This window comes from Aspergillus wentii, assembly GCF_001890725.1.
Source record: "Aspergillus wentii DTO 134E9 unplaced genomic scaffold ASPWEscaffold_8, whole genome shotgun sequence".
Taxonomy (NCBI): domain Eukaryota; kingdom Fungi; phylum Ascomycota; class Eurotiomycetes; order Eurotiales; family Aspergillaceae; genus Aspergillus; species Aspergillus wentii.
The window spans coordinates 256,276-280,017 of record NW_024467839.1 but is presented as its reverse complement, the minus strand read 5'-3'; the positions used below and the strand labels follow the sequence as shown (position 1 = coordinate 280,017).

General features: G+C 48.2%; 10 protein-coding genes and 1 non-coding gene across 11 annotated transcripts; 4 read left to right on the top strand and 7 right to left on the bottom strand.

Annotated features, from left to right (window-relative positions):
- Positions 1 to 236: 236 nt before the first annotated feature.
- On the bottom strand, positions 237 to 2,828 carry ASPWEDRAFT_673012 (uncharacterized protein). The gene is made up of 4 exons (XM_040838904.1): positions 2,666 to 2,828; positions 2,451 to 2,585; positions 1,915 to 2,388; positions 237 to 1,852 (listed from the first exon to the last, which is right to left on the bottom strand). The coding sequence occupies exons 1-4, from the start codon at positions 2,677 to 2,679 to the stop codon at positions 319 to 321; spliced, it is 2,157 nt and encodes a 718-aa protein (XP_040684534.1). The 5' UTR covers positions 2,680 to 2,828; the 3' UTR covers positions 237 to 318.
- Positions 2,829 to 4,126: 1,298 nt separating this feature from the next.
- ASPWEDRAFT_162413 (hybrid sensor histidine kinase/response regulator) lies at positions 4,127 to 8,228 on the top strand. The gene is made up of 4 exons (XM_040829827.1): positions 4,127 to 4,210; positions 4,268 to 5,177; positions 5,264 to 7,886; positions 7,940 to 8,228. Exons 1-4 carry the CDS (start codon positions 4,137 to 4,139, stop codon positions 8,182 to 8,184), a joined length of 3,852 nt encoding a protein of 1,283 aa, XP_040684533.1. The 5' UTR covers positions 4,127 to 4,136; the 3' UTR covers positions 8,185 to 8,228.
- Positions 8,229 to 8,348: 120 nt separating this feature from the next.
- On the bottom strand, positions 8,349 to 9,756 carry ASPWEDRAFT_44829 (uncharacterized protein). The gene is made up of 2 exons (XM_040836365.1): positions 9,087 to 9,756; positions 8,349 to 9,013 (listed from the first exon to the last, which is right to left on the bottom strand). Exons 1-2 carry the CDS (start codon positions 9,296 to 9,298, stop codon positions 8,434 to 8,436), a joined length of 792 nt encoding a protein of 263 aa, XP_040684532.1. The 5' UTR covers positions 9,299 to 9,756; the 3' UTR covers positions 8,349 to 8,433.
- Positions 9,757 to 10,522: 766 nt separating this feature from the next.
- ASPWEDRAFT_71912 (uncharacterized protein) lies at positions 10,523 to 11,251 on the top strand. The gene is made up of 3 exons (XM_040839212.1): positions 10,523 to 10,678; positions 10,728 to 10,981; positions 11,028 to 11,251. Exons 1-3 carry the CDS (start codon positions 10,556 to 10,558, stop codon positions 11,116 to 11,118), a joined length of 468 nt encoding a protein of 155 aa, XP_040684531.1. The 5' UTR covers positions 10,523 to 10,555; the 3' UTR covers positions 11,119 to 11,251.
- Positions 11,252 to 12,151: 900 nt separating this feature from the next.
- On the bottom strand, positions 12,152 to 13,196 carry ASPWEDRAFT_44827 (NAD(P)-dependent oxidoreductase). The gene has a single exon (XM_040836364.1). The coding sequence runs from the start codon at positions 13,035 to 13,037 to the stop codon at positions 12,306 to 12,308; it is 732 nt and encodes a 243-aa protein (XP_040684530.1). The 5' UTR covers positions 13,038 to 13,196; the 3' UTR covers positions 12,152 to 12,305.
- Positions 13,197 to 13,325: 129 nt separating this feature from the next.
- Positions 13,326 to 15,879, top strand: ASPWEDRAFT_118467 (uncharacterized protein; the record flags this gene model as incomplete). The annotated part of the gene is made up of 3 exons (XM_040828826.1): positions 13,326 to 13,853; positions 13,906 to 14,283; positions 14,338 to 15,879. 3 exons carry the CDS (start codon positions 13,326 to 13,328, stop codon positions 15,877 to 15,879), a joined length of 2,448 nt encoding a protein of 815 aa, XP_040684529.1.
- Positions 15,880 to 16,032: 153 nt separating this feature from the next.
- ASPWEDRAFT_175955 (uncharacterized protein) lies at positions 16,033 to 18,365 on the bottom strand (the record flags this gene model as incomplete). Its single annotated transcript, XM_040831438.1, has 3 exons — positions 16,033 to 17,845; positions 17,891 to 18,178; positions 18,229 to 18,365. 3 exons carry the CDS (start codon positions 18,363 to 18,365, stop codon positions 16,033 to 16,035), a joined length of 2,238 nt encoding a protein of 745 aa, XP_040684528.1.
- A 342-nt stretch (positions 18,366 to 18,707) lies between these two features.
- On the bottom strand, positions 18,708 to 18,778 carry ASPWEDRAFT_t175. The gene has a single exon. It is a non-coding gene; the product is annotated as a tRNA-His (tRNA).
- A 391-nt stretch (positions 18,779 to 19,169) lies between these two features.
- Positions 19,170 to 20,303, bottom strand: ASPWEDRAFT_71908 (uncharacterized protein; the record flags this gene model as incomplete). The annotated part of the gene is made up of 1 exon (XM_040839211.1): positions 19,170 to 20,303. One exon carries the CDS (start codon positions 20,301 to 20,303, stop codon positions 19,170 to 19,172), a length of 1,134 nt encoding a protein of 377 aa, XP_040684527.1.
- ASPWEDRAFT_672917 (DUF3176 domain-containing protein) lies at positions 20,250 to 20,957 on the bottom strand. The gene has a single exon (XM_040838900.1). The coding sequence runs from the start codon at positions 20,795 to 20,797 to the stop codon at positions 20,408 to 20,410; it is 390 nt and encodes a 129-aa protein (XP_040684526.1). The 5' UTR covers positions 20,798 to 20,957; the 3' UTR covers positions 20,250 to 20,407.
- A 917-nt stretch (positions 20,958 to 21,874) lies between these two features.
- On the top strand, positions 21,875 to 23,479 carry ASPWEDRAFT_31554 (GMC family oxidoreductase; the record flags this gene model as incomplete). Its single annotated transcript, XM_040833560.1, has 1 exon — positions 21,875 to 23,479. The coding sequence occupies one exon, from the start codon at positions 21,875 to 21,877 to the stop codon at positions 23,477 to 23,479; it is 1,605 nt and encodes a 534-aa protein (XP_040684525.1).
- Between the last annotated feature and the right edge of the window lie 263 nt (positions 23,480 to 23,742).

The following is a 23,742-nucleotide window of genomic DNA, read 5'->3' as shown; positions in this document are numbered from 1 at the left end:
ACAAGAGGCCATGCATCGTTTTCGGGAATTGGGATATGAGGTGGACGAGACGAGTTGCAACTCTAGTCATACTCCATATTTGAGCCAGCCCGAGACCGTGGTTGGTTGGATTGAAGGTTGTGAAGTCTTGAATTCCTCTTGCTCGGCTACACATGAATGACTACAATATTTTTATTGTGAGATCAAGAGACATGCTATCAAATTCATTCGACTAAACAGTCTTTCATTATGATTACCATTAATGAATTATGTTCTGGCAATAGCTGCAGCCCGAACAGCTTACCTCTAGTCGCTATGGATTTCGTCATAAACAGCAAATTAAAATTGCAATCTCACCTCCACCGCAGGCGCCGGGGTATCGTTGGCAATAGACTTAGCTTGGTCTGAGACATTGACGAACTCGACCAACATATCTTGTCCATCAGGGATCTGCGCAAGGACCTCATCGTCCAGCAAGATCTTCATCCCGCTAGGTCTGACGTGGATTACACGGACTATCGAGGCTGGATTGAGCAGTCGTTTCTGGGCTATCTTATCCACCAGATCACGGACGGTTCGCTCCACCAGATAGATTGCTCGGTAATGAGGCTCGGGCTTCTCATCGGTTCTGGAAAACAGAAGATAAAAACATGCAACTGGACACGGTAAGTACTTTCTTATCAATAGGGGTATTGAGGGCAGGGGTTCTGGTGTACTTGACCGGTTCGAAGATGTTGAGTCGGTCTCTTGGCTGGATTGCATCTTAATACGGCTCCTAGGGGGACGTTGGTCCCAGGATGCTATGGAGGAGCCAAGTGAGATACCCCTGAGGCTGGGCTGTGAATTGGAGTATTCTGTGGTGTAATCCCCTTGAGCATCGAGGGCCTGTCGATTCGCCAAGTGATGCGGCGACTCTATTGAGGTTTTGACACTGCGTATGGATGGTACGGACGGTACGGATGGTACTGATGGTACTGATTCGGGTTCGTTTGTGCTTGGTCGTTTCTCCATCGTCGCTTGTTCGTCTGATGACTGGGATGAGGACGAAAACATGGCTAGATCATCTCCTTTATCGTCTCGCAGAGAGAGAAGGCTCACTGGACGAGCAGACGAGAGCATACCATGCATACTGTTGAGTCCTGCCTTGGGGTCATTCCGGATATCCCTATCCTGCGGGTCAGTGGACCATGGCTGTGCACGTTTGCGTTTCCCGGTTCCAGCATCAGCATCGGCGATTTGCAGATCAAGTTTGTCTATCATCCGTTTCACATAGGCGATATCATTCGAAATCTTTCGCTCGGCTCCATGATCACGGAAAACCTTCAGTTTGCAATAGGACACTTCCTCGTAACTATCTGCTGCAGAGTCCTGGGTCACAATCTTTGTCTTCGCGCACAGTCGGACCGCAGCCCCCTTTATACCCTTGGAGAGACTGAAATCTGTAGATAGAAAGTTGCACCGGAGGGGAACGGTACAGCCCGAGACTCCAGCCGCCACATCAGCAGTCCAGGTGACAGAAAACCCATCCAGAGATGCCTTTTCCAGCGGTGCAAGAGGATACTTCCAGGACTTGGATCGTTCTGCCGCCGGATCAACGTACTCCAGCGCGTGCAGTTTTCCATCTCGTCGACCGGCCTCTCTCAGCCCCCGAGAGTTCCTCCATAATTGCCAGCATGACGAGGTTTTTGATCTTAGCTCTTCGTCTTCGAACACGATTCGGACAGACGTTTTATATTTGGTCCCTTGTTCAGTTGGAGCAGAATCAAGCACGGACAGATGATAGATCTGCCCTTTATTGAGATAGGTGACCGGGGTTTCGTTCTCATGCTTCACCATCGCAGTGGGGGCGTTCAGCGTTGCCGTAAACCGAAAACTACAGGATTTAAGGCCAAGTTAATTTGTAAACAGTGGCAGCGATTGCGAGGCTCGAATTACCTCTCATTATCTGACGACTGTCCATCAGAACCTGGTGGAGAGTCTGGTGTCAGAGCAGTGACGGGTGAAGCGATAGGGTGTCTCGGGTCTGGGTCTGAAGGTGACCACCCTCCCTCATAATCATTAGAGGTGAAAAGATCAGGAGAATGAGAGGTATTCTGTTCCCAAGGTTGTGGGTTTTTATATGTCTCTGGCTGGTAAAAATTCTCCAAACCCATGTTCATATTCTGGTGATCTAGCGTGCCGGGGAATGGGCTCGTAAAGTACTGGGGGCTCTGGCTTACTGCGCCAGGGTAAATCGGGTTGATCTGGGCACGAGGCAGACCGCCGAGTCCATCAAATCCTGGGGTAAAAAAGCCGGGTTGGTGAGGTGTCCCCATAAAGGACTGGCCGCTGTCGTATATAGACGACGACGGATATCCAAAGTCTTGGAAGGAGCTCGCCGTAGGGTCTTGGGGCCCGTGGAATTCGCCACTGTTTACGGCAGGATCAGCCAGCCTGTCCGCATTGCTACCTGCAAATTCAGTGAGACATACCTGAATGGAGTCATAGTCTCCATGGCCGTCAATGGAACAGGCGCTTGGGCATTATGGAAGTTGGAGTCGAGAACTCCCGCAAAATCCCGCCGAAAACGACGAATGAGCGCATCGTCAGGGATTTGAGTACTGCGTCTGGAGAAGATTTGAGTGAATAAGCGGAATGCTACGCCCATAATGTCGCCCTGTTGATCTCGAGGATGGTAGTGTCATACCTGTTGCCAAACATCGTGGGCCCGGTGGCGTTCACGATGCACACACACCCCGAGAGGATGTGCTCTCGTTACTGGAAATCCAGTATTGCACTTGTGCTCTGGCGGCTTAATATCGCAGCATTTGGTATGGAGGGTGAAAAGCGACGATGGCAGTGGTTGTTGGCGAGGGAAAAAAGGGTTAAAAAAATAACACGGATTATGCGGGAACTGCGGGGAAGAAGGCGACAGAAAGCATTTGGCGGATTGTGCGATCGACTGATCGACGGGGGAAGGCGGGAAGAAGACAAGGGAAGATGCGATCTTTTATAATATTATGCTCGAGCAGAGCGGTCCTAGCGAGCGAAAGGTCGAGTCAGCCTATCCACATTTCCAACGCATGATCACGCTGTGTCGGTCAATCAGATTGCTTCATGAATATCCTTTCCCATTCAGTGTCTGGAGAAATTTGCCACAGTTCCACCCCAGTCACCAACGGTGTTACTGTGAGAGGTCACTCTGGCCATCACGCCGTGTTGCATCTGTATCCCCCAAGTCTTGAACGGCCATGCATTCACTCTGCTTCAGTCTGTCTATTTTATGCAGCTTCAACGATGTGGATACCTTCAGCAAAGTGACACTCTGATTGGTTCAAATGACCAGGTGGGGCAAAAACCGCTTGACCAGGATAGATATGATTGGCTGTTAGCTGTAGCTCTACTGGTCTGATCCATGGTTTGACCCACAAAACCCCACCATGGCGAATCAATCACAATGTAAGGGACAACATCTCCGAGCACGTGCCCCATAGAGAGCAATGGCGATTGCCTGCCCAATATAAACCCATCAACCCAGAAGCCCGCAACACGGAAAAGTGTCTCTGCTTGATTGATCCAACTGTATGTATCTTTTATCAAACTATAGACAATATTAACCCGCAATAGGCCAGCATTCATATCAGAAAGCCCACCAACACCTATCCAGAATGGGACTTCCAAACCAGACTTTAGGCTTCATCCGGTGGCATTTTCGATGCCTGCTCTTCTTGGGTGTCAGAACTGCCGCGAACGAGAAACTGAACTGATAGAAGAGATCCAATTACGTGATGCAGCTATAAAGGAACTGAGGGAGGAGATTATTCATTTGAATGGAACTCGGGTTGATGATACTGGGGTGTAACTACATTCCTATTACACACAATAATGGATTTGTCAAGTCTTCAATAAACATTACTCACTCTGTGTTGTTTGAGAAAGACAAAAATCAGAAAGGCAAATCACCTGACCTGGTGTGCTGGCACCTGATAACGCCCCTCACAGCCAATCAGCGCCCAGAGTCGCCGCCGTGGCACGGGACTGCCGAAAGTGGAACCACCCGCTTCGTTTCTCCCACGGCTCAATTTGGCGGTTGTGTTTTTCCCCCTTCTCCCTCCCCGCGGAAGGTTTGGATACACGAGACACCACCATTTCATGGATTCCCTGCGTACATACCCGCCATGACGAGCTCCTTCACACCCGTACCATCGGGGACTCGTGGCTTCAGACTTGCCCAGGAGCGGGAATTCCACAAGTACGTGCCGATCGTCCGGATTTGCGCCCGCAGATAATCCGTTGACTTCGACAATAGGTACTACCCTCATCGTTCCTCCAGTTCCGATCTCAGTTTGCAATACCAATCCCAAGCTCCTCGAGGCACGACAGACGACCGTTGCATCAGACCATGTCGCGACACTGCCCTTGCCGCTTTTGCCCAGTTGGGTGCCCTCCGCCTCAACGCCCGACGGGCAATCATTTCGCTTTTCGATCGCACCCACCAACATGTTCTTGCCGAGGCGACAAAGACCCTGAGTTTACAAAGCGACACCGTACACGAGCTGGAGGATAGACTATGGTTGGGGGTCAGGGTAATACCAAGGGAAGACAGCGTCTGTAGCCACGTCACAAGCCTTCCGGTGCCACACTCGTGGAAGAAAGGTAACATGATGACCACGGATGGACCCGTTCTGATCGTGTCGGATATCCGAGCGGATGAACGATTCCAGCAGTCAACTTTTGTCAAAGATACCCCTGATGGCATTCCCCATGCACGATTCTACGCCGGTGTGCCGATTGTGAGCCCGAAGAGTATGATTATCGGCTCATACTGCATCTTGGACGACGAACCCCGCGATCACCTCGATGCTCCGTCGCTGCAGTTTCTGAGGGATATGGCGATGACAGTAATGAACCACTTGGCCATGGCACGTTCCAAGGACGAGCGCCGCCGTGGGGAGAGAATGATTGACGGCCTTGGCAGCTTTATTGAAGGCGAAGCTACTCTGCGTGGATCGAAGCCACGGAAAATCCCGACTTCCAATGGTGAGGTGGCAGAGGGACGCCTTGACGCCCGGCAACAGAGCTTGCAGGATGCGCTCAACGAACAACAAAGTACATCCGACGAGTGTCGCGACACGTTGATCGGCTCCTTACCGCAGCCCCATGAAAAGCATGGGCATGGAAAGTCTGCCGAATCCAAGGCGTCGGATAAGAAGGGACCTGTAAGTCGTGATTCTTGAGAACTCTCTTTTGGCTCAGTGTAGAGATTTCAAAAGGATCCGCAAGTCATTGCTGACTTGCCATCAAGGACAATCCTAAAAATGGTATACTTTCAACCGGTGTCGAGCAAGCGTTCGCTCGCGCTGCCAATATTCTCCGCGAATCCATCGAAGTGCAGGGAGTGGTCTTCTTCGATGCGAGTATCAGCTCTTACGGCGGGAGGGTGCACAGTTCAGCCGATAAAAGAGTGGACCCTGACCAAGCCTCTGACAGCCGCGTTTCAAGCAGTGATGATGGGAAATCTTCAGATGGCTCAATAACGCGTGATAAAGGTTCACGGTCGGCTGGTAGTGGTAGCGCCACTGGCTGTCAAATACTCGGTTTCTCAACATCCACGGCTTCCAGCATCAATGGCGACAAAGGGTTCATGGATAAGATTAACATGCGGGAATCTTTTCTCCAGTCTCTCCTTCGCCGATATCCCCAGGGAAAAATTTTCAATTTCAACGAGAACGGTTCTTTGTCTTCTGGTGAGACTAGCGATGGAATTATTAGTAACACGAAGGAAGTAAAAACTCCTGCGCCGGGTCTAGGTGCAGAGCTACAGCGGCGTCCTGTACGCAAGAAGAAGACGCGAGAAGAAAAGCGCAGAGACGAGGCCGCAAATATCATAAGCATCTTCCCTGGAGCCAGAAGCGTCGCATTCCTTCCGATGTGGGACTCACATCGAGCTAGATGGTTTGCGGGTACCGTCGCGTGGACATGCACTGCCGAGCGAATCTTTACTGCCGAGATGGACCTTTTGTTTCTCTATGCATTTGGCAATAGCCTGATGGCCGAGGTCAATCGGTTGGATGCCGAAATGAAGGTCAAACAGCACGCCACTCTGGTCAGCAGTATATCCCATGAGCTACGCAGCCCTCTCCATGGGATCCTTGGAAATTCCCAACTTCTTTACGACACCCAGATGAACTCGATGCAGCTCGAACTTACCAACACTATTGAGTCATGCGGACAGACCCTTTTAGATGTGATTAATCATCTATTGGACTTTGCAAAGATTGACCATCTCATGGCGAAACCTGCACTTGACAAACAAAAAAGCGGTTCCAAGTCTCCAGGCCGACGCAGTCTGCTATCAAAAGCCGCGCAAAACAAAAATAAAGTAAAGGCTGGCACTGGAATGATCAGTTTGACTGAGACGGTTGAGCTCGATGCCATTGTTGAAGAGGTCTTGGACGCTATATATGCGGGGCATTGTTTCTATCGCGTACCAAAATGGAAGTATCACGGATTGGACACGGTCATGTCCGCGGAAGATCGGCGCACGTCTACTGATAATGCCAAACTTGCCGGCCTGAGAAACAATGTATCCATTATTCTGGACATAGATAAGGACGTCAACTGGAAATTTGACACTCAACCGGGTGCCTGGCGTCGAATTCTGATGAACATCTTCGGCAACGCACTCAAGCACACTGACAGTGGGTTTATCCATGTGAGCGTACGGTCTCTGCCATTGCACGGACCTGTCAGGAAAGAGGGGTTGTGCAAAGATAATATGAGTCTAAGACCCGTACAAGGAGACGAGAAATCACGCCTGCTACTCACAGTCAAGGATACCGGCAGTGGTATCAGCAAGGAGTACCTGGAAAACCACATATTCACCCCCTTTTCACAGGAGAATCCACTGTCTCCTGGAAATGGACTGGGGCTGAGTATCGTTCGTCAGACAATCCAATCACTCGGTGGAGAGGTCAACATCCGATCGACCGTGGGAACAGGAACTGACGTGTCTATAAGTCTCGATCTTGGCCAATTGCACGCAAACACTGCACAGGACAAGGAACCAAGCTCCTTGAAGCAAGCACAGCAAGCCGTGAACGGTAAAACCATAGGATTTATGAGGTTCAGTCTCCTACCCGAGGGAGAGTGCGATGCGCAAGACCGCCTCCAGGCATCTTTCAAGGCACAGTGCGAACACTGGTTTGGGATGAAAGTCAAGATCATCGATATGGCGAACGACGACTTTCAGTGCTGTGATTATTATTTTGTCACACAAACAGATGCTGGGAATGTGGAGGGACTATCTACTCATGTGAGTATCATCAATAGGAAGAAAAAGACACAGTGCCTTGCTTCTCCATTAATCGCTCTCTGCAACATGCCGAGTGACGTACAGGCAATGATTGCACTCAAGAGGGAATGCACAGAGCCTGGGATAATCGAGGTTATCAGCCAGCCATGTGGACCGCGCAAGCTGGCCAAGGCTCTCAACTTGTGTCTTGCCCGACGTCTCAGCCCTACTGAAGGATCTGGAAACGTTATTTCCGAAACAGTTCACGACGAGTCTGGAATTGCAGAACCGGAAACTACAAGCGAGAAGAGATTACAGAATGGAGACGATGAATGTTCTTTACCAATGGGGCGTGTTATTAAGAAATCCAAGCATGCCGTCGAGAATCCAGAGCTCGATATTCCAGGCTCGCCAACCAAGCTCACAACCCTTACATTACAGCCTCCCAAGACCGGAAAAAACGGGAAATCCTCCCCTTTGACTGTGTTAATAGTTGACGACAACAAAATCAACATGCAGCTCCTGGTGGCCTTGATGAAAAAAGAAAAGTACCCCCACGCGACAGCCACCAACGGACTGGAGGCATTAGAGGCGTTCAAAGCAGACCCCGGCCGGTTCGGGGCGATTCTCATGGGTGCATAGCCTATACGAAATTTACAATCTACAAGTCACGCTGACTTCATTTAGATATAACAATGCCCGTCATGGATGGCCTTACGGCAACACGAGAAATCCGTCGGGTGGAGCAGGAGTATCACACCGGCCTCGATACATGTGCTAAGGAATCATGGAAGCCGGCGACGATTGTTGCCGTGACCGGTCTTGCCAGCGCTAGTATCCAACAGGAGGCGTTCAGTTCTGGCATTGATTTGTTTTTGGCCAAACCTATTCGGTTTCAGGAGTTGAGGGTTATTTTGGAATCATCAAAGTAGGAGTTTATCTGGGCGTACGGTAGGTTACATAGATGGGTGTACTATTTGTTCACTGGTTTAGATATAGATTAACTGGGGTCCATGATCCCAAAATTGTAACAATCAACTTGTCTACAGTTTTACTTATTGTGGTTTGAATGATACAGACCTAGTAATCATATGTGTACATTGAATCCCCGCTTAATTAACATTCATGTCCTATATATTTCACTAATATACATCTCTTCATTGAGGAAATAGTGCCCATCACTAAGCAAGTTGAAGAACCTCCCCATCTTTGAGCGCCTGGATCATCTCTGCATTGAACGGATCTTTCTTATCGAAACTCGCCTTTTTGCGCTCCTGAGTGGTATACGTGGTAATATCCAACGAGTCACCACCAATCTTTGTCCTGGTGCTGCGCGAAAACGGAGAGACCATGTTTCCACGCTCGTACGCCTTGAAAGCCGTCGCCCATTTCCAGGGGTCTTTCGGGGCAGTGGGTAGGGTGACATCCTTCTCCTCGGCCTCCTCTTCGGCTTCGGCGATTATATCGTCCAGATTAGATGGCCCGCGCATGCTGATGTTGTGTTTTCTGGCGTATGCGAGGAGATAGGGCACGAAGTACTCTCCGTGGTATGACTTCTTCCTGGATTTGGTGTCCACGGAGATGAAGCCTTCGGATCGCATCACATTAGCCTCACTGGCAAGCAGGCCCATTATCAAGCCAAGATTGCGGATCTCGGAGTTGGCGTCCAGGACGCCCTGCTTCTCGAGCTCGGCGAGGGTGGTGAGGAACATCTGTTCCAGCAGGATGATTGTGTCGTGGAGAAGATTCGGGCCGTCGATCCTGTTGGATCGGTCAGTTGCTAGTCTTACCAAACCCAACAATCGCTTCACAGTGATGATATTGATACACTTACATCAAGATGGATCCGAGAGTGTTGCAAGTCAGCATCAACGCGAGCGCTTCACAGACAGCCCACTGCTCTTTCCAGTTACCCGAGGCTTCGTGAAAATCAAGCAGCATATTCTGCGCGACTTCAATCCCACCGTACCCAGCATGGTCGTTGAAAGTATACATGGAAAAGGAATCCGGGTCTCGCAAATCCACCATGATGCGGTACGTGTTCATTCTCCGCATGGCAGCCTTGGTGAATACCCACGGATGGTCAGGATGATCAACGGCAGGCTTGCCGCAGAGACACTTTTTGCCGCCGTCACACTCGACCGGCTCGTTTTCGCCATTCTCGCTGCCTTCTTCTTCGTCGTCGTCCTCGTCATCGTCGTCCCGTGGTCGTTTGCAGGTGCACACATACTCGTATGCTTCTGGAGTATCCTTCAGCCACTTGTGATAAGCGGCATCGGCATTGGCGGAGCCCGAAACCTCGGACCAGCGCTTGTTGCTGGCAGTACAGTACTCTGGTTGACTTCGGTGATTTTGTTAGTACAGTGGCCAGGCGGTATATCATGAGCGCAATACCGCCTCCCTTAATAGGGGTAGTCGTTGATGATAAATAGCTTAGTCAGAGAGATAAAAATTTATGACTGGCTAAGGTAGAAGTAAAGTCTGGCAGAAATAAGTATTTAAACCTCTGCTAGTGTGGGCATAAATACATACTAACAAAATCACCGACGGATCAGAGTACGACTTTATCGGTTGACCGCCCGAGGGAAAGATAGCAGAATGAGGGCGGCATCCTTTGGACAAATCAGAGATCGATTCAGAAAACGCGCTAAAATGAAAAACACAATATGGTTTAGTATCAGATTTAGTAATGATCTGCAGCTGGGATATCAATGGCACGAAAAGTCAACGGACTGGACTGTGCTTCGAGCAGTGTATGTTGAAGTTAATCACAAATTTTGCAGAACCTGCAAAGATTTTCATTTTTGATAGACTAGGAACCCACATATCATGACTGTCAAGAGAATTCAATTATCCGAGTTCTGTAGAACAGGCAGCACTTATTCTCCATGGTACTGTCAGACACTAAATGGGCACCACAATTCTGAGATATCATAGCGACTGTGGCTTAGCATGTCTGCCTGTTCCTGGCGGTTTAAATTCATTCAAAAGAAGAAAATAATATGCGAAACCCAGACATTTTGCAGGCTACCAAATTATGCCCAGCGTCTGTTTCCGGATAACGACGGCAATTTTGCCAACACCCGTAGGGCTACTCCACATGGCTTCGATTAAGTTAAGTAATGATAACCCTAAAACTTGGTTCTTTTTTCTGTCAGTATGAAATTTCAGCTTCAGCTTTAATTAGCTTTCTATAGTAATATCATGGGGCCATTCGTGTGTATATATAGGTTGTTCCCTCGGTTGGGTTGATACTAAGCAAATAAAATCGAACAATTACCTTCTGATACTTCTGTTCAAACCATGGGACCTATACAGCTTGGGATTCATGCATTACAATCCTTGATAGCAGTGGTTATTCTTGGCTGCTCTATTGGCAAGGTTACAACGTCGTCAACAGCTGGCTTTGGATTGGCCATTTTTACCGTAAGTACTACCATGTCCATCTAGATAAATCCCTGCTGACTGGCTCTAGGCTATCGCAACGATCCTCGTCGGCGTTTATATTTTCACTGCGTCATTCATCGCCAAAAGTCTCTATAAAGTATGGCTTATAGTTGGACTCAACTGCATCACGGCAATCTTCTGGATTGCGACAGTAGGAGAAATTGCAGCACAGACTTCTAGGCACTGTACATCAAATGGACACAATCATTGTTACAGGAAACGCTATGAAAATGACAACCATGGCTTGGAAGGTGCAACAATTGCATTGAGTGTTATAGATGGGTATGTTATTCGGATGAGAAGTATGATTCATACTAACTTGTTGCAGCCTTTTGTCAATTGCATCGATTGGCTATACTGTATATCAGAAAAGAAACCGTCGTACACAGACTCCTGCAGCTGAAGAATTCAGGCCATGATTAATGCATAATCTATCAGACTCAGTGGTAGATTAGATAAGATGGTGGTTATGGAGGGCTTGTGAAGAATTGTGGAGTAGTACCCCAATCTTTGTCCAAGTGTCTTACTTTCACAGTTTAAGCTCAAGCCATGAAAACTTCAAATTGAATTCAGTTTCCAGTATCAATATACATCATTTATGGACCATTCTAAAGCCATTCCCCATCATCTCGGCCAACCGCCGAATCACCCATATATTGATAGACAATATCATCTATGCCCGACTGACTCATGGCTATGCACACATCATACCAGCCAGGCGTGAAGTATTGCGATCAACAGCCCAGTTATCAGATAAATGAAACGTCGAATCTCCCACCAATCACAGCAGGCATGTCCATCGGTCTATACTCGATATCACCGGGATCAGCGGTCGATCATTTCCTCTTTATCACACATACAGGGCCTTGCCTCGGCCAGTTCACCTCTCTCCGGCATCTTACCGACTGCCAAGATGATTGACACTGTTAATCAGGGTCTCATTATCAATCTATGAAAACTTGCCGCTCTTTCCTGCCATATTGGGCGATATTTTGACGCTGCAGTGGACCATCTCCTCTTCATGTCTCACTCTGCCGTTTGACGGTCATGCTATATAAACATCCTGCATTCCGTTAACAACTCTTCAAAACAAACATCTCACTTCATTAACCTTTCTTCCCTCCAAACTCCATATCCCAAAATGGTCCTCCTCCGCTCCTTCTACGCAACCACCGTCTTCGTGGCTGCTGTTGCTGCTGCCCCCGCCAGCTTCACTCCTACTCCTACTCCCTCGGTGCTTCCCACTCCTACTCCTTCTGGCGTTTACTCTATCCTCCCCATCGCCAAGCGCTGTGTCGTCGATGACCCAACTCCCTGCCAGACCGAACTCGCCCAGCGTGAAGTCCCTAAGAAGCGCTGTCTTCCTGACGACCCGACCTCTTGCAGCCCGGGCGACTTTTAGGGTGCTTGACGATATCATATGAACGAGATGGATGGGATGGGGTATTAAAAGGGGGAATTCAAATGTATTTCATGAGTTGAAGTTGCTTTCAAATAATATACTATACATGGATAAGCCCATCATATTCAGCGCGACATGACAAAATAAAGTAACCATTAGATCCATAAAGGCAAGTCCTGATAACGTCACCCAGATGATCTTCTATCAGTTGGTAATCGTCGCTATCTTATTCAAATACCTCGCATCTCTTTTCATGACAAGATGCTCTGCAATCCACTTCCCCGTATCTTCTCTGGAAATACTATATCCAATCGCCTTGGACTCTGTACCAGTCGTGGAATCCTCAAGTCCCACCCGGACCATCTTGTCTGTCTCGCCATCAACCAAACGACTTGCACGGACAATCGTGTAGGCTTCACCACTTTCTGCAAAGCGGTCTTCCATGATCTTCTTGTCCTCGCCGGGAACCTTTAGCATGACGGTGTAAACAGGTACCATAGGGAGTGGGACATCACGGGCAAATCGGGACAAGCCCGTCGTGCTACAGGCGATGATGTGTGGATTGCCCGTGATACCACGAGATCGTAGATAGGTGATAGCCTCAAGCAGGACAGTTGCGCCTTGCTGGCAAACGTGAGGATCGTCGAGTGTCACGCTCATCTTGGATATGATGGGTTTCCCGCCGATGGTGGTCACGATTAGGTCGACTAGTTTGCCGGTTGGGGTTTGGAGGCACTTGGATACGGCATCGACATCATGTGCGTTGCCCTCCATGACGGTCAGATTGGATGTTGATGCTGGAGGGAAGATAGCTGTGAGCTTCGAGGGATTCCGGCAGAGAGCGATGCATTGATGGCCGGCAGCGAGGGTGTGGTTGAGTGCTGAAAGGCCAACGCCGGCGCTGGCACCGAAGAAAGCCACAGTTGTGTTGGTCATATTTATTATTACTCGAGTGGATGTGGTCTGAGCTGTGTCTGCTATCCAAGCCATTCCACAGGATGAAGTGATGTTTTTATATGCATTTTGACCGTCTGGATAGCACGATCGCACATGCCGAAGACTGACCGAGTCTCGCGTATTTTCGCTCTTTTCTCGCCCCCAATCAATCCCTGCACCGAGAGAATCTGACAACGGTCGCGATCACCTGGCTTGTTGGCGAGGGACGAAATAAGCAATCCAAGCATCCAGAAAGTGATCAGAAGATCCAGCGATCTGATTTGCAACATGTCGCAGCCAGTCTCGGCCCTGACTTCGGCCTCAGGCCCCGAGAAACACGCGAGATCTCGCGCCCCCAAGGAAACACCAACAGCCAACCACACCACCAAACCGCGCAGCTGCGTCATATGTCGCAGTCGAAAGGTGCGCTGTGATAAATTATCGCCATGTTCAAATTGTCGTCGGGCAAATATCGCGTGTGTCTTTCCGGCAAAAGATCGCTCGCCACGATGGGCACGCCGTCTCGATCGGCTCGGCAACACTGCGGTGTCGAATCCGCAGGCATCGCAGGACGTCATGGAAAGAGTTCGAGATCTTGAGAATCTCGTCAAGGAGCTTAATGGACAGCTCGAACAGGCCAACAGAGGAGGTCATTCTGCTAGGTCGTCACTCACCTCGCCTGGGAGCTCCACGCACCAGGAAGGAGCATCGTCGAGTGCACGCCATGGACAGAACCAGTTTGGGCGGCTGGTTCCTGAAGATCCCAGTCGAAGTCGCTATGTTAGCAGCGGCTTCTGGTCTCGGGTTAATGATGAAGTATGCCGTCTCTGATTGTGGGATGGATGAATACTAACTTTGTCAACTCTAGCTAGATGGATTGAAGACGGATACCGATGGTGCTTCGCCGGAGGATTTAGATACATCGGATGAGACATCGCTTGGAAAGACGCCATCTACTCAGGAACTGAACCGAACGCCTTCAGAGCGCCATGCCTTCTTATTTGGACACAACTTGAGTTCTTCGACTGTTGACCTTAAAGCACTTCGTCCATTACCATCCCAGATATCCTACCTTCTGGACGTGTTTGCGGAGAACGTCAACATCATCACCCAGGTGGTTCATCTTCCCACCGTGAAGAAGATGGTCCGTGGTATGCGTGGCAGAGACATGAGTCTTAGCCCAGCCAACGACGCTTTACTATTCTCCATCTACTACGCGGCCATAACATCCATGGAGGAAGACGATGTAAGCTGCATTCCAACAGCTAAGTATTTCAAAAGCAGTACTTACGATTGTCAGGTCATCGCCGACTTTGGTTCCGCCAAAACAGAGCTCAATCTCAGATATCGTCTCGGTCTAGAGCATGCTCTGGCAAGGGCCGATTTCCTCGCCAAACCAGATCTAGTACTGGTACAAGCATTCTCCATCTTTCTCCTCCTCGCTCGCCGGCACGATAGTCCACAGTTCGTATGGATGATGACTGGATTAGCCATCCGCATGGGTCAGTCTATTGGACTACATCACGATAGTGCTCATTTCGACCATCTAACCCCATATGAGATTGAAATGCGACGGAGGGTCTGGTGGGTTTTGTGCATGCTAGATGGGAGAGCATCAGAAGACCAGGGAACGGAGTGCACCATCCCACTCGGTAGCTTCGATACAAAAATTCCCCTGAATATCAACGACGGCGATATCGGGTCAGACTCAAAAGAGATGCCTCGAGAACGTGAGGGCTTAACGGACATGTCGTTTGCGCGCGTGTCAATTGCCATGTGCGATGCTGCGAGGCAGATGACTACGGCTCACAGTTTCCAGGTCAAGACCCCAAGTCCAGAAGACCAAAGCCGTCTGCTGGTCGAGATCGACCAGCGTCTCCAGCAGAGCTTTCTTCAATATTCTAATGACCCGGAAAACATCACATACTGGGTCCTCGCGACAGTTTCCCAGCTTGTGATGTCCAAAATGAACCTTCTCATCTATCTTCCCGTTCTCTTTTCCTCTCCAAGCGAACACTTTTCAGCCGATCTCCGGACCAAGCTTCTAGTGTCGGCCATCGAGGTAGCCGAGTACAACCATGCCCTGAACGCAGAGGAGTCCTGTCGTCAGTGGCGCTGGTTGTTTCAGACTTACACCCACTGGCATGCAGTTGTCTACATTCTGATTGAAATTTCTCGGCGTCCATGGTCGCCTATCGTCGAGAGGGCCTGGATAGCCCTCCATAGCATCTGGTTGATCCCGAACCGATTTCTTCACACCAACAAGAACCCGCAGATCTGGTTTCCCCTGCGAAGGCTGATGGCCAAGGCAAAGAAGCATCGTCGGACCGAGCTTGAGCGACTCAGTAGTGACATGGAAATTGCCGAACAGCTCAGAATAGAGGATGAGAAGATACCTCTACCCTCAAGCTCAGGACTGTTTCCAGAGGGGCCCGATACTGCTGGTATCTATCTCCGCAGATGGAGTCACCTGGTAACGATTTCGAATGCACCCGATGTTACCAATCCACCTGGGCCTTCTACTTATGCAACCCAGCCAAGCAAAAGTTCCATCCTTGAACATAATGAAGGCGCTGCTAGACCTCCATCGGATGGGAATTCTTCAAGCACAGACCTTGGACAAGCTCTTGAACCGGATAATAGTCCATTCTTCCCCACGTTCCAGGGAAACGCCACTTCCATTGACCATTTGCTGTGCGCTGAGGCTTACCCGGCCCTTGATCCTTTCGGAAATGTGACTGCAACTCCAAGTGACATCAATATGGATCTTGATGGCAACGTAAACTGGTATGATTGGGTCGAGTCTGCTAGAGGGGTGGAGCTTGCACCTAACTCCGAGTAAAAGGTAATTTTACATCCTCTACGTAGTGTATATTTAAAGGATAATCCAATACTGATGAATTATAAAAGGTCGTAATGAAGCGATAATCAGTCAAATAAAAAAGCAAAATAGGGCCTCATGTTATCCAGTTTTCCATCAGCATACCCAGCCAAACTAAGCACCATTGACTCGCTTCCTATGGGCTTCCATAACCAACTGGACAGCGTCATTATTGTTCACTTTGTGCGGTTTCCGGATCAGATAGCCGGGCAGCTCAGACCCATACTGCAACAACAACTCAACACACCCGGTAAAGTTATTCTTCGCAGCATAAACCAAGGGCGTCATATCAATAGACGTGTTTTTCCCAATATACCCCCTGACGGATACATTTGGATTAGCTCCTGCTTCGAGAAGAGGAGTAATAATCTCCTTGGCATCATATTCCGACCTAGTCTGGCACGCCTTCAGAAGAGGAGTGGTTTGACCGTCTCCATATTTCGTTTCAATGTCTGCTCCTTTGCTTATCAGCGCTTCGACAATGGATCTAACCGATAGCATACGCGGGGTTTCAGCAATCATGCGCAAATTGGCATCCAAGTCCCAGCCAGGCTGCGAGAGAATCAAGTCGAGTTCTGAACTGTTTGCTGAGATTTCTAATATAGATCTGTCGGTGAAATATTTGGTGTGCACGTCTGCCCCTCGCTTCACCAAATACTCGACAGCCTGTGAGGAATGCCCGGAAATCGCGATACCCAGTGGGGTGAAGTGAGTCTTTTCGGTCTCTGCATTTATTGCTGCATACTGATCTAGCAGAATCTCGAGAAGGAATGGCTGGTCCAGAGCTGCTAGGATATGGAGCATTGAGCAGCCCTTTGTATAACCAAGGAATGCACAGGCAAAGGACTGCTGCAATGACTTTCTGAATGCGTCTCTCCACTTCATATCGTTGGGGCCCCATATTCCGCGGTGCTTTCCCTCGTACCAAACTGTCCTATTCAAGTCTTGATCACCGACTTGAGTATCGACCCACTGTAAAACAACTTCCTCGGCCTTGGTCAGTTGTTGTTTGTCATAGTATCCTTTGGCTGTATCGACAAGGGCTCGGAAATCGTTCTCCTCTTGCGTGGATGCCCATGCCTTGAGCAGTTCAGTGTCGTTCGTCTTATTCTGTGCTCGGTATATCGAAGACAACAGCGAGGTGGAATCGCGGAACGATTGATGCGACTTTCCTAATTTATTCTTCTTCATATCGATCGCTTCCATGCAATACATCTCTGCTTGCTGGAACTCTTTGCGATCAAACAATATGATGGCCATTAAGTGTCTCGCGTCCATCCGTGTCATGTCAGGCGCACTGCGGGAGGATGCAACCGGAGTCAGAAGATCAATCGCTTCATCTCCTTCTTTCCGTTGCCATAATATCCAAGCTAGCATATATCTCCATTCTTCTATCGTCTTGGAAAGTCCCGTTTTTTGTTTCCGCGGGGAGTTGTCTTCGATGCATCGTCTCAGATTCGGCTCTGCTTCTGTATAGTTTCCACTCGCGTATGCGGCCAGTGCCTTCTCCTCGGCAAGTTTGAGTATTTGAGATTGAAGTCCTTCGGACTCCACTTGTTTCTCGCTGGATTTTCTCGTACGCTCTTTTTGCCTCTTCGGGATGTAGTCGTCGCTGTCGTCGCTGCTTTCGCTCGAAGAACTCAGCTTGGAGTATCTGACAGACCTTCGCGTTGATCTTCTACTTCTTATCGATGCGTCGTCACGACTTTGGAAAGTATCCTCCATCTCTTCAAGGAGGAGATTCAGCCCAGATATCACATGGCTGTCGTTGTCTTCGTCGAAGATGCGATCGACAAGAGTATCGTCGCGGTGATGGGTGTCAAAATGCTTCTGTAGAGATGATTGAAACTTTTTCATGCCTCGTCGAGCGGATTGTGAGTGCTTGCGATATGTCTTTTTAAATGAGCTTGATGTTCGCCCAGAGGATCTGTTGATGTCAATACTTATACTCAGCGGCTGCATATAAACTCACCCAAGAATTACCACTGCAAGTAGAGTAATGACATTTTCGTAAACCTCCATGAGTAGATCTAGGACCTTTGCATCCCTAGACTTGATGCAGATACGGACGCGCTCTCCAGAAATGAGCGAGTGCATATCAGGGACAGAGTCTTCCAGAACTTCCTCTTCTAGAACACTGCAAGCTTTCCTGCAGTATTGCAATACTGACTTGGTCTCATCGTAGAGAGAGTCGAGATAATCCGAACTTCCATGCTGCGAAATAATTATCGACAGAGCAGAGAGCGCATTCGAAAGTCTCCTATAGAATGAGCTATTACCAAACCCCTTCACCAGTGGATACATACATACTTAACCCTCCGCAAAAGCCCATAAACAGCTTCTGAACCATCATCATCGTCATCATCAACTTTTTGAAAAAGAAACGTAAGCCGGGCGCATCGTGTCATACAATCCGAACATAGACCAGGAAGACTATTTTTCGCCATGGCAATTTATCCAGGGACAGTAAAGCAAATATTCCCGAACCCCTCACTTGACTGGGATGCGCTATTTATCAGCGATTTATCGTCAGCAAGGCTGAGCATTTGCATCACATAGGATCCAAGGTACTTTGTTTAGGGCTGATTGGTTGTTCGTGTGACTGCTCTGCATAGCGGGGAAGACTAGATCTATCCATAGTAGAGATCACCCCAATACTGTGTGATGAGACCTAATTCTCTTGTCTATCATGATATATTAATAAAAATAATGGTTTTCCAGCAGGATCCATTTTAAAAGAACCCAGTCACTACTGACCGCAAAAAGAAAAAAGAAAAAATATAACAAACTGGCGCCGCCCGGAATCGAACCGGGGCTGGCACGGCCACAACGTGACGTCATACCACTAGACCACGGCACCTTTTTCTTGTTGAAAGCAGGCAGCATTTTTTGAATCATGAGTCACTGCTACTGTGTTCTTGTTTGCTGAGTTGCAACGATCCTCTGTATGGCGACAATCTACTTTAAAGTTGTTGATATTGATGGTTTCTTTTTCAGGTTAAATACATAAAGGACAAGATTATATCGTTATATCAGATAGTACTTTTCTGTTCTACTAGCATCCCATCAAAAAGATGGGGCAGAGTCTTCTTTTCTATATATATATATATGTTACCGTGCCACCTACATTATGCCGAAAAAAAAAAAAAAAGGCAGCACAGATAAACTTTTTGTGTTCTAAAATATGCTTTTGTATTAATTACCGTAGCATAGAATGATATAGAAGTATATAATCCACTAAAACAAAACTTTTAATCTTCCTCTGAAAACACAAGGCGATCCTCTTGTCTCACCACCGTCTTAATATTCTTTGAAATAGATTGCACTTCACCCATATGACGTAGATGAGCAATCTCATGCTCAGGCGTCGTCTCCAAGCGGCCCATGATGACTGGTAGGATAGACGATTTCCACAGCACAGGTTGACCGCGACTCATGACCGCCATGACTGTTAGATGCAGAATTGACAAGACAATTAATGTTACTGGAAGCATAATCCATAGCCAGCGAACGTGGATATACGTCTCAGTTAGAAATGCTCGCCCGGGGACATGGATGGTCCCCTTACCGGAACGCATATTATCAGTCATGCTAGTGGCCATCTGGGCAAACGACTCGGTGATATTGTCGCTATTATACATAATAGGGCCTAACCGTATACCGGGCTCCTTCTCTAAGGGTTGTTGATCGAGCGTGGTGTTGAAGATGCTAGTAGCTTTTCTCAGAAGATCCCAAGTTTTCCAATGGATGGAATAGTTTGAATTGGGCAGAAAGGTCACTCTATTTTTGGGAATAAGGTGAATCCAGTTATTGGATATAGAGGCATTGACCATTGCCTGGCTCTTTGAAACTTGGAGAGCACGGCTCTTAGTCGAGACATGGTTCTGTGTATATAGCCTTTCACATGGATATAGTGAACATTCGGTCATCTTGGGCCTTTTCTCAGGGGCAGTAAGGTTCTCAGGGGTGTAAAGAAGTGGGCTGTCGTACGTGGCCATGAAAACTGAACTGATTGTATGATTATTAGACCTGGCGATAGAGGTGAAGGATTGAGGAACCATCTGCAGCAGTTCTTTTCCATAAGTTACGGTATCAAAGAGCGGCGCGTCAAGGATGAGCCCACTTGGAGATGAGTAAGAACAACTGGCATGAGCTGATGCAAAGTGACGGTCATCTCCACCAAGATCCCCCAAAATAGAGCTAACTCTCAATGTGGAGTTGGAACTGATGGGCAAACAGGTTTGGGTTGCTTTTTCTGTCACATCGTCACAGAGCGAACATATTCCCAGTGTAGACAAATCAGGATAATCACAGTTGGAAGTAGGGCATATTGGCTCAAGAGGCTTGTTGATTCCGACCAGGCCAGTCAGCATTGCTGTCTGCATGGTAGGATTCAATACACTATATGCCCCAACGGAGTATTGTCGATGTTCCCAGGAGGAGTCATAGCCCTCTATCTTTTGGACGTACGCTGTCTCATTATGAGCGATCACATCCCTGGATGAAAAGGAAAAAATCTGCTGAGCAAAAGATCCAGAGCAACGGATAGGATAGTCAATGTCGCCCCCATAATCGCTAATGGCGACCTAATCTTCCAGAACACTGATAATGAGCCCCAGGGACCACGGCTTGCATCATCCAGAACCTGGAAATTATGCAGTGGTTGCTGCTGAGTCTGGTTCCATTTCAACTGGCCCAGGCACGATGATATGGGGACAAGCATTACAGCTTTTGTAAATGCAGAAAGTACTGATATAACAGCATTTGGCGAGATGGAATACTGCCATTTAGCGTAAGTCATTCCATCCACATAGCCCAGCAAGCCTATCAACAGGCTAAGGCCGATAGCACTGAGAGTAGCCCCTCCAACCTCCCACATCCAGGAGCCTTCCCAGTCATAGCGTTTATGTGTCTCGGTTTTGATCTGTGATAATGGGGAAGATTGGTTGTTCAGGGTAGTACTGGATCCATAGTCTGTGTCTGACGGAGATATGCCGTCGCTTCGTCGTGTGTTGGCGTTTCGCTACAAATTCGACTTGGGATTGTGGGGATTCAGTGAATTATCGAATTGTAAAGGTTGGTATAAAGCCATGGTAGACCTTTCTGCTTTGTATCTTGTATAATTGAACGATGAAGAGGGAAAATGCGGGGTAAAAGGGAATAATGTGAAAACCAGAGAACAAGGCTGTGTTTATTAGACCTATGCAAGGATCAGCAGGGGCCAAAAAGAAACAGGGCTGGCTTCACTTGAGCCATTCAGTTGATAGGAAAATGCAACCAAGATGTTGATCCTTTCCACTGTTATGTAACATTTTGTGGTCAGCACAGCCTTGTGTGAATAGGAGCTTCCAACCGGCAAATAAGCATCGGCAGAAAAGCTTGTCCTGTGTTATTGCTCTTTCTAAAAGAGCTTCTACTGTCATATATTCCAGACAACAGAGAGACTTGATGCTAAAAGTCTAGATTATAGAACATGTGGATAAAAGACAGGAATAATATCTGGACTCGTCTGACTCTAGTAAGGATAACCCTGATAGAACAACTCTGACAACTCTGATGCTAATTGTGTTTTATACTCTTACTAGAAGTGATCTGGTGTTAATCCCTAAACTAACCCCTAGATTTATTTTTCCAATATATTTTATTAACATGCTCTTTCTAGCACATACGACCACAGGGTGTGGAGAACAGGGCTTCCCGTCCGCTCAGCCGTACTTAAGCCACACGCCGGCAGGTTAGTAGTTGGGTGGGTGACCACCAGCGAATCCCTGCTGTTGTATGTTTTTGATTTTTTTTTCTCTTTTCCATCGTTTCGTTTTTGTGGGTTATCGCGCACTCTGGATTATGTCGGACTTTGCGGACAACTCGAACTGCTGAACCAGACTAAATAGTGCTATATCCACGGTATTGCCACTCTTTATACAGAAAATCCCCCTTCAATACATAAACCAGCGAAATGTCAACATATGACTTTATCATCTGTGGTGGAGGCACAGTCGGCTGCGTCCTAGCTTCGCGCCTCTCTCACACTGGCCACAGTGTCCTCATCATTGAAGCAGGCCCCGAAGACTACAACAATCTGGTTATGAGCCCAGTTGGTGCGGCTCATCTTCGCGAAAGCCAGCTGAATTATAATTTCACGACGACAAAACAAGCGGCATTCGGAGATCGACCAGTCACCACCCACGGCGGAAGGTTGCTATCTGGCTCGACTGCCGTCAATTATGGGATGTGGACTAGAGGACATTCAGTTGATTATGATGCCTGGGCCAAGGCTGTGGGCGATGATCGGTGGAACTACCAGAATATGTTGAGATATTTAAAAGCGACAGAAACGCATTACGATGCTGCTGCTAGTCCGGAGATCCATGGATTCTCAGGCCCGATTTCCACGACGGCAGGGAAACGCGATTATCCGCTCAGGGAGCCGATACGTAACGCTTTAGAAGCTGTTGGCATTGAGTTCAATCCCGATGCTAATAGTGGGAATCCTCTGGGGTTCAGCTACTTAACAGAAAGCTGGAAGAACGCGCAACGTCAGCCAGCAGGCAAAGCATACGATTTGTCCCAGGTAGCGGTACTTACGAATAGTATCGTTGCTTCTATTGACATAGACGAGTCCAGAATAGCGACTGGCGTTACGCTGACTGATGGATCCCGATACACGGCCAGAAAGGAAGTTATTGTTAGTTGTGGAGCGTTGAAATCACCTCAACTTCTCATGCTGTCTGGCATCGGACCAAAGGCACATTTAGAAGAACATGGCATACAGTGTATAGCTGATCTGCCAGTTGGTTATAATTATCATGACCATCCCGCAGTGACAATGACCTGGAAAGTCAAGAATCCAGAGAAGGGCTTAGCAGTTGGATCACCTCAATTCAACAAGCCAGAATATCTCCGCGGGAATGCGATAGACTGGGTTATAACTATGCCCACTCCTCATAATGAACTCATCGCTGCTGCCAAAGCTGATAACATTGACTCAAATGATCCATCTGTTCAAGAGGGTCGTTGCAACGGCGAGGTAATAATCTACTACACTCCTATTAATGGAGGAGGTTCTCAGTCCATAATTACTCCAGACGGAGAGCATATGACGACTGGTTGTGTTTTGCTCTTACCCACAAGTCGAGGAAGAGTCACCCTTGCAAATACAGATCCAACCTCAAACCCGATCATTGATCCAAACTATCTTGAAATGGCCACAGATCGTGCTGCTCTTCATGCCACGATGCGATTAGCATACCGCATCATGGAGACAGACGCTGCCCAGGAAGTTGTGATGGGAGAAGTACCACCGCCAGGGCAAAAGCCATTGAATAGTACCTGTACTAATGAAGAGCTCGACGAGCGGATTAAATATCTCGGAAGGGGCTTCTATCAGAATGCCGGGACTGTGTCCATGGGCCAGGTTGTTGACAGTCAATGTCAAGTGCTGGGGGTTGAGAATCTACGTGTTTGCGATGCGAGTGTATTGCCGGTACCTATCGCTGGTCACTACCAAGCGCCGATGTACGCTCTTGGAGAAGCTGTTGCTGATATTATTCTCCATTCGTGAGAATATAATACAGGAACACAGCTCAAAGCTACATGCAACGCGGAGTACAAACAGAGGCCTGCATGCGAAGGGCTGATTTCCCGGAGCTTAGCAGTATCATGCGTCTGACACAATACTCAACAAATTCAAAGTCGAGAAGTTGTGCTCTCTCGCTCATCTTGGCCTGTAGAATGCCCTGGCAGAAAAGGTCGAGGCCACCGAAAACTTCGAGAGGTGCTTGCTCGTCCTGCACTTTTCACCGAGAAATCAAGCCGAACCAACTG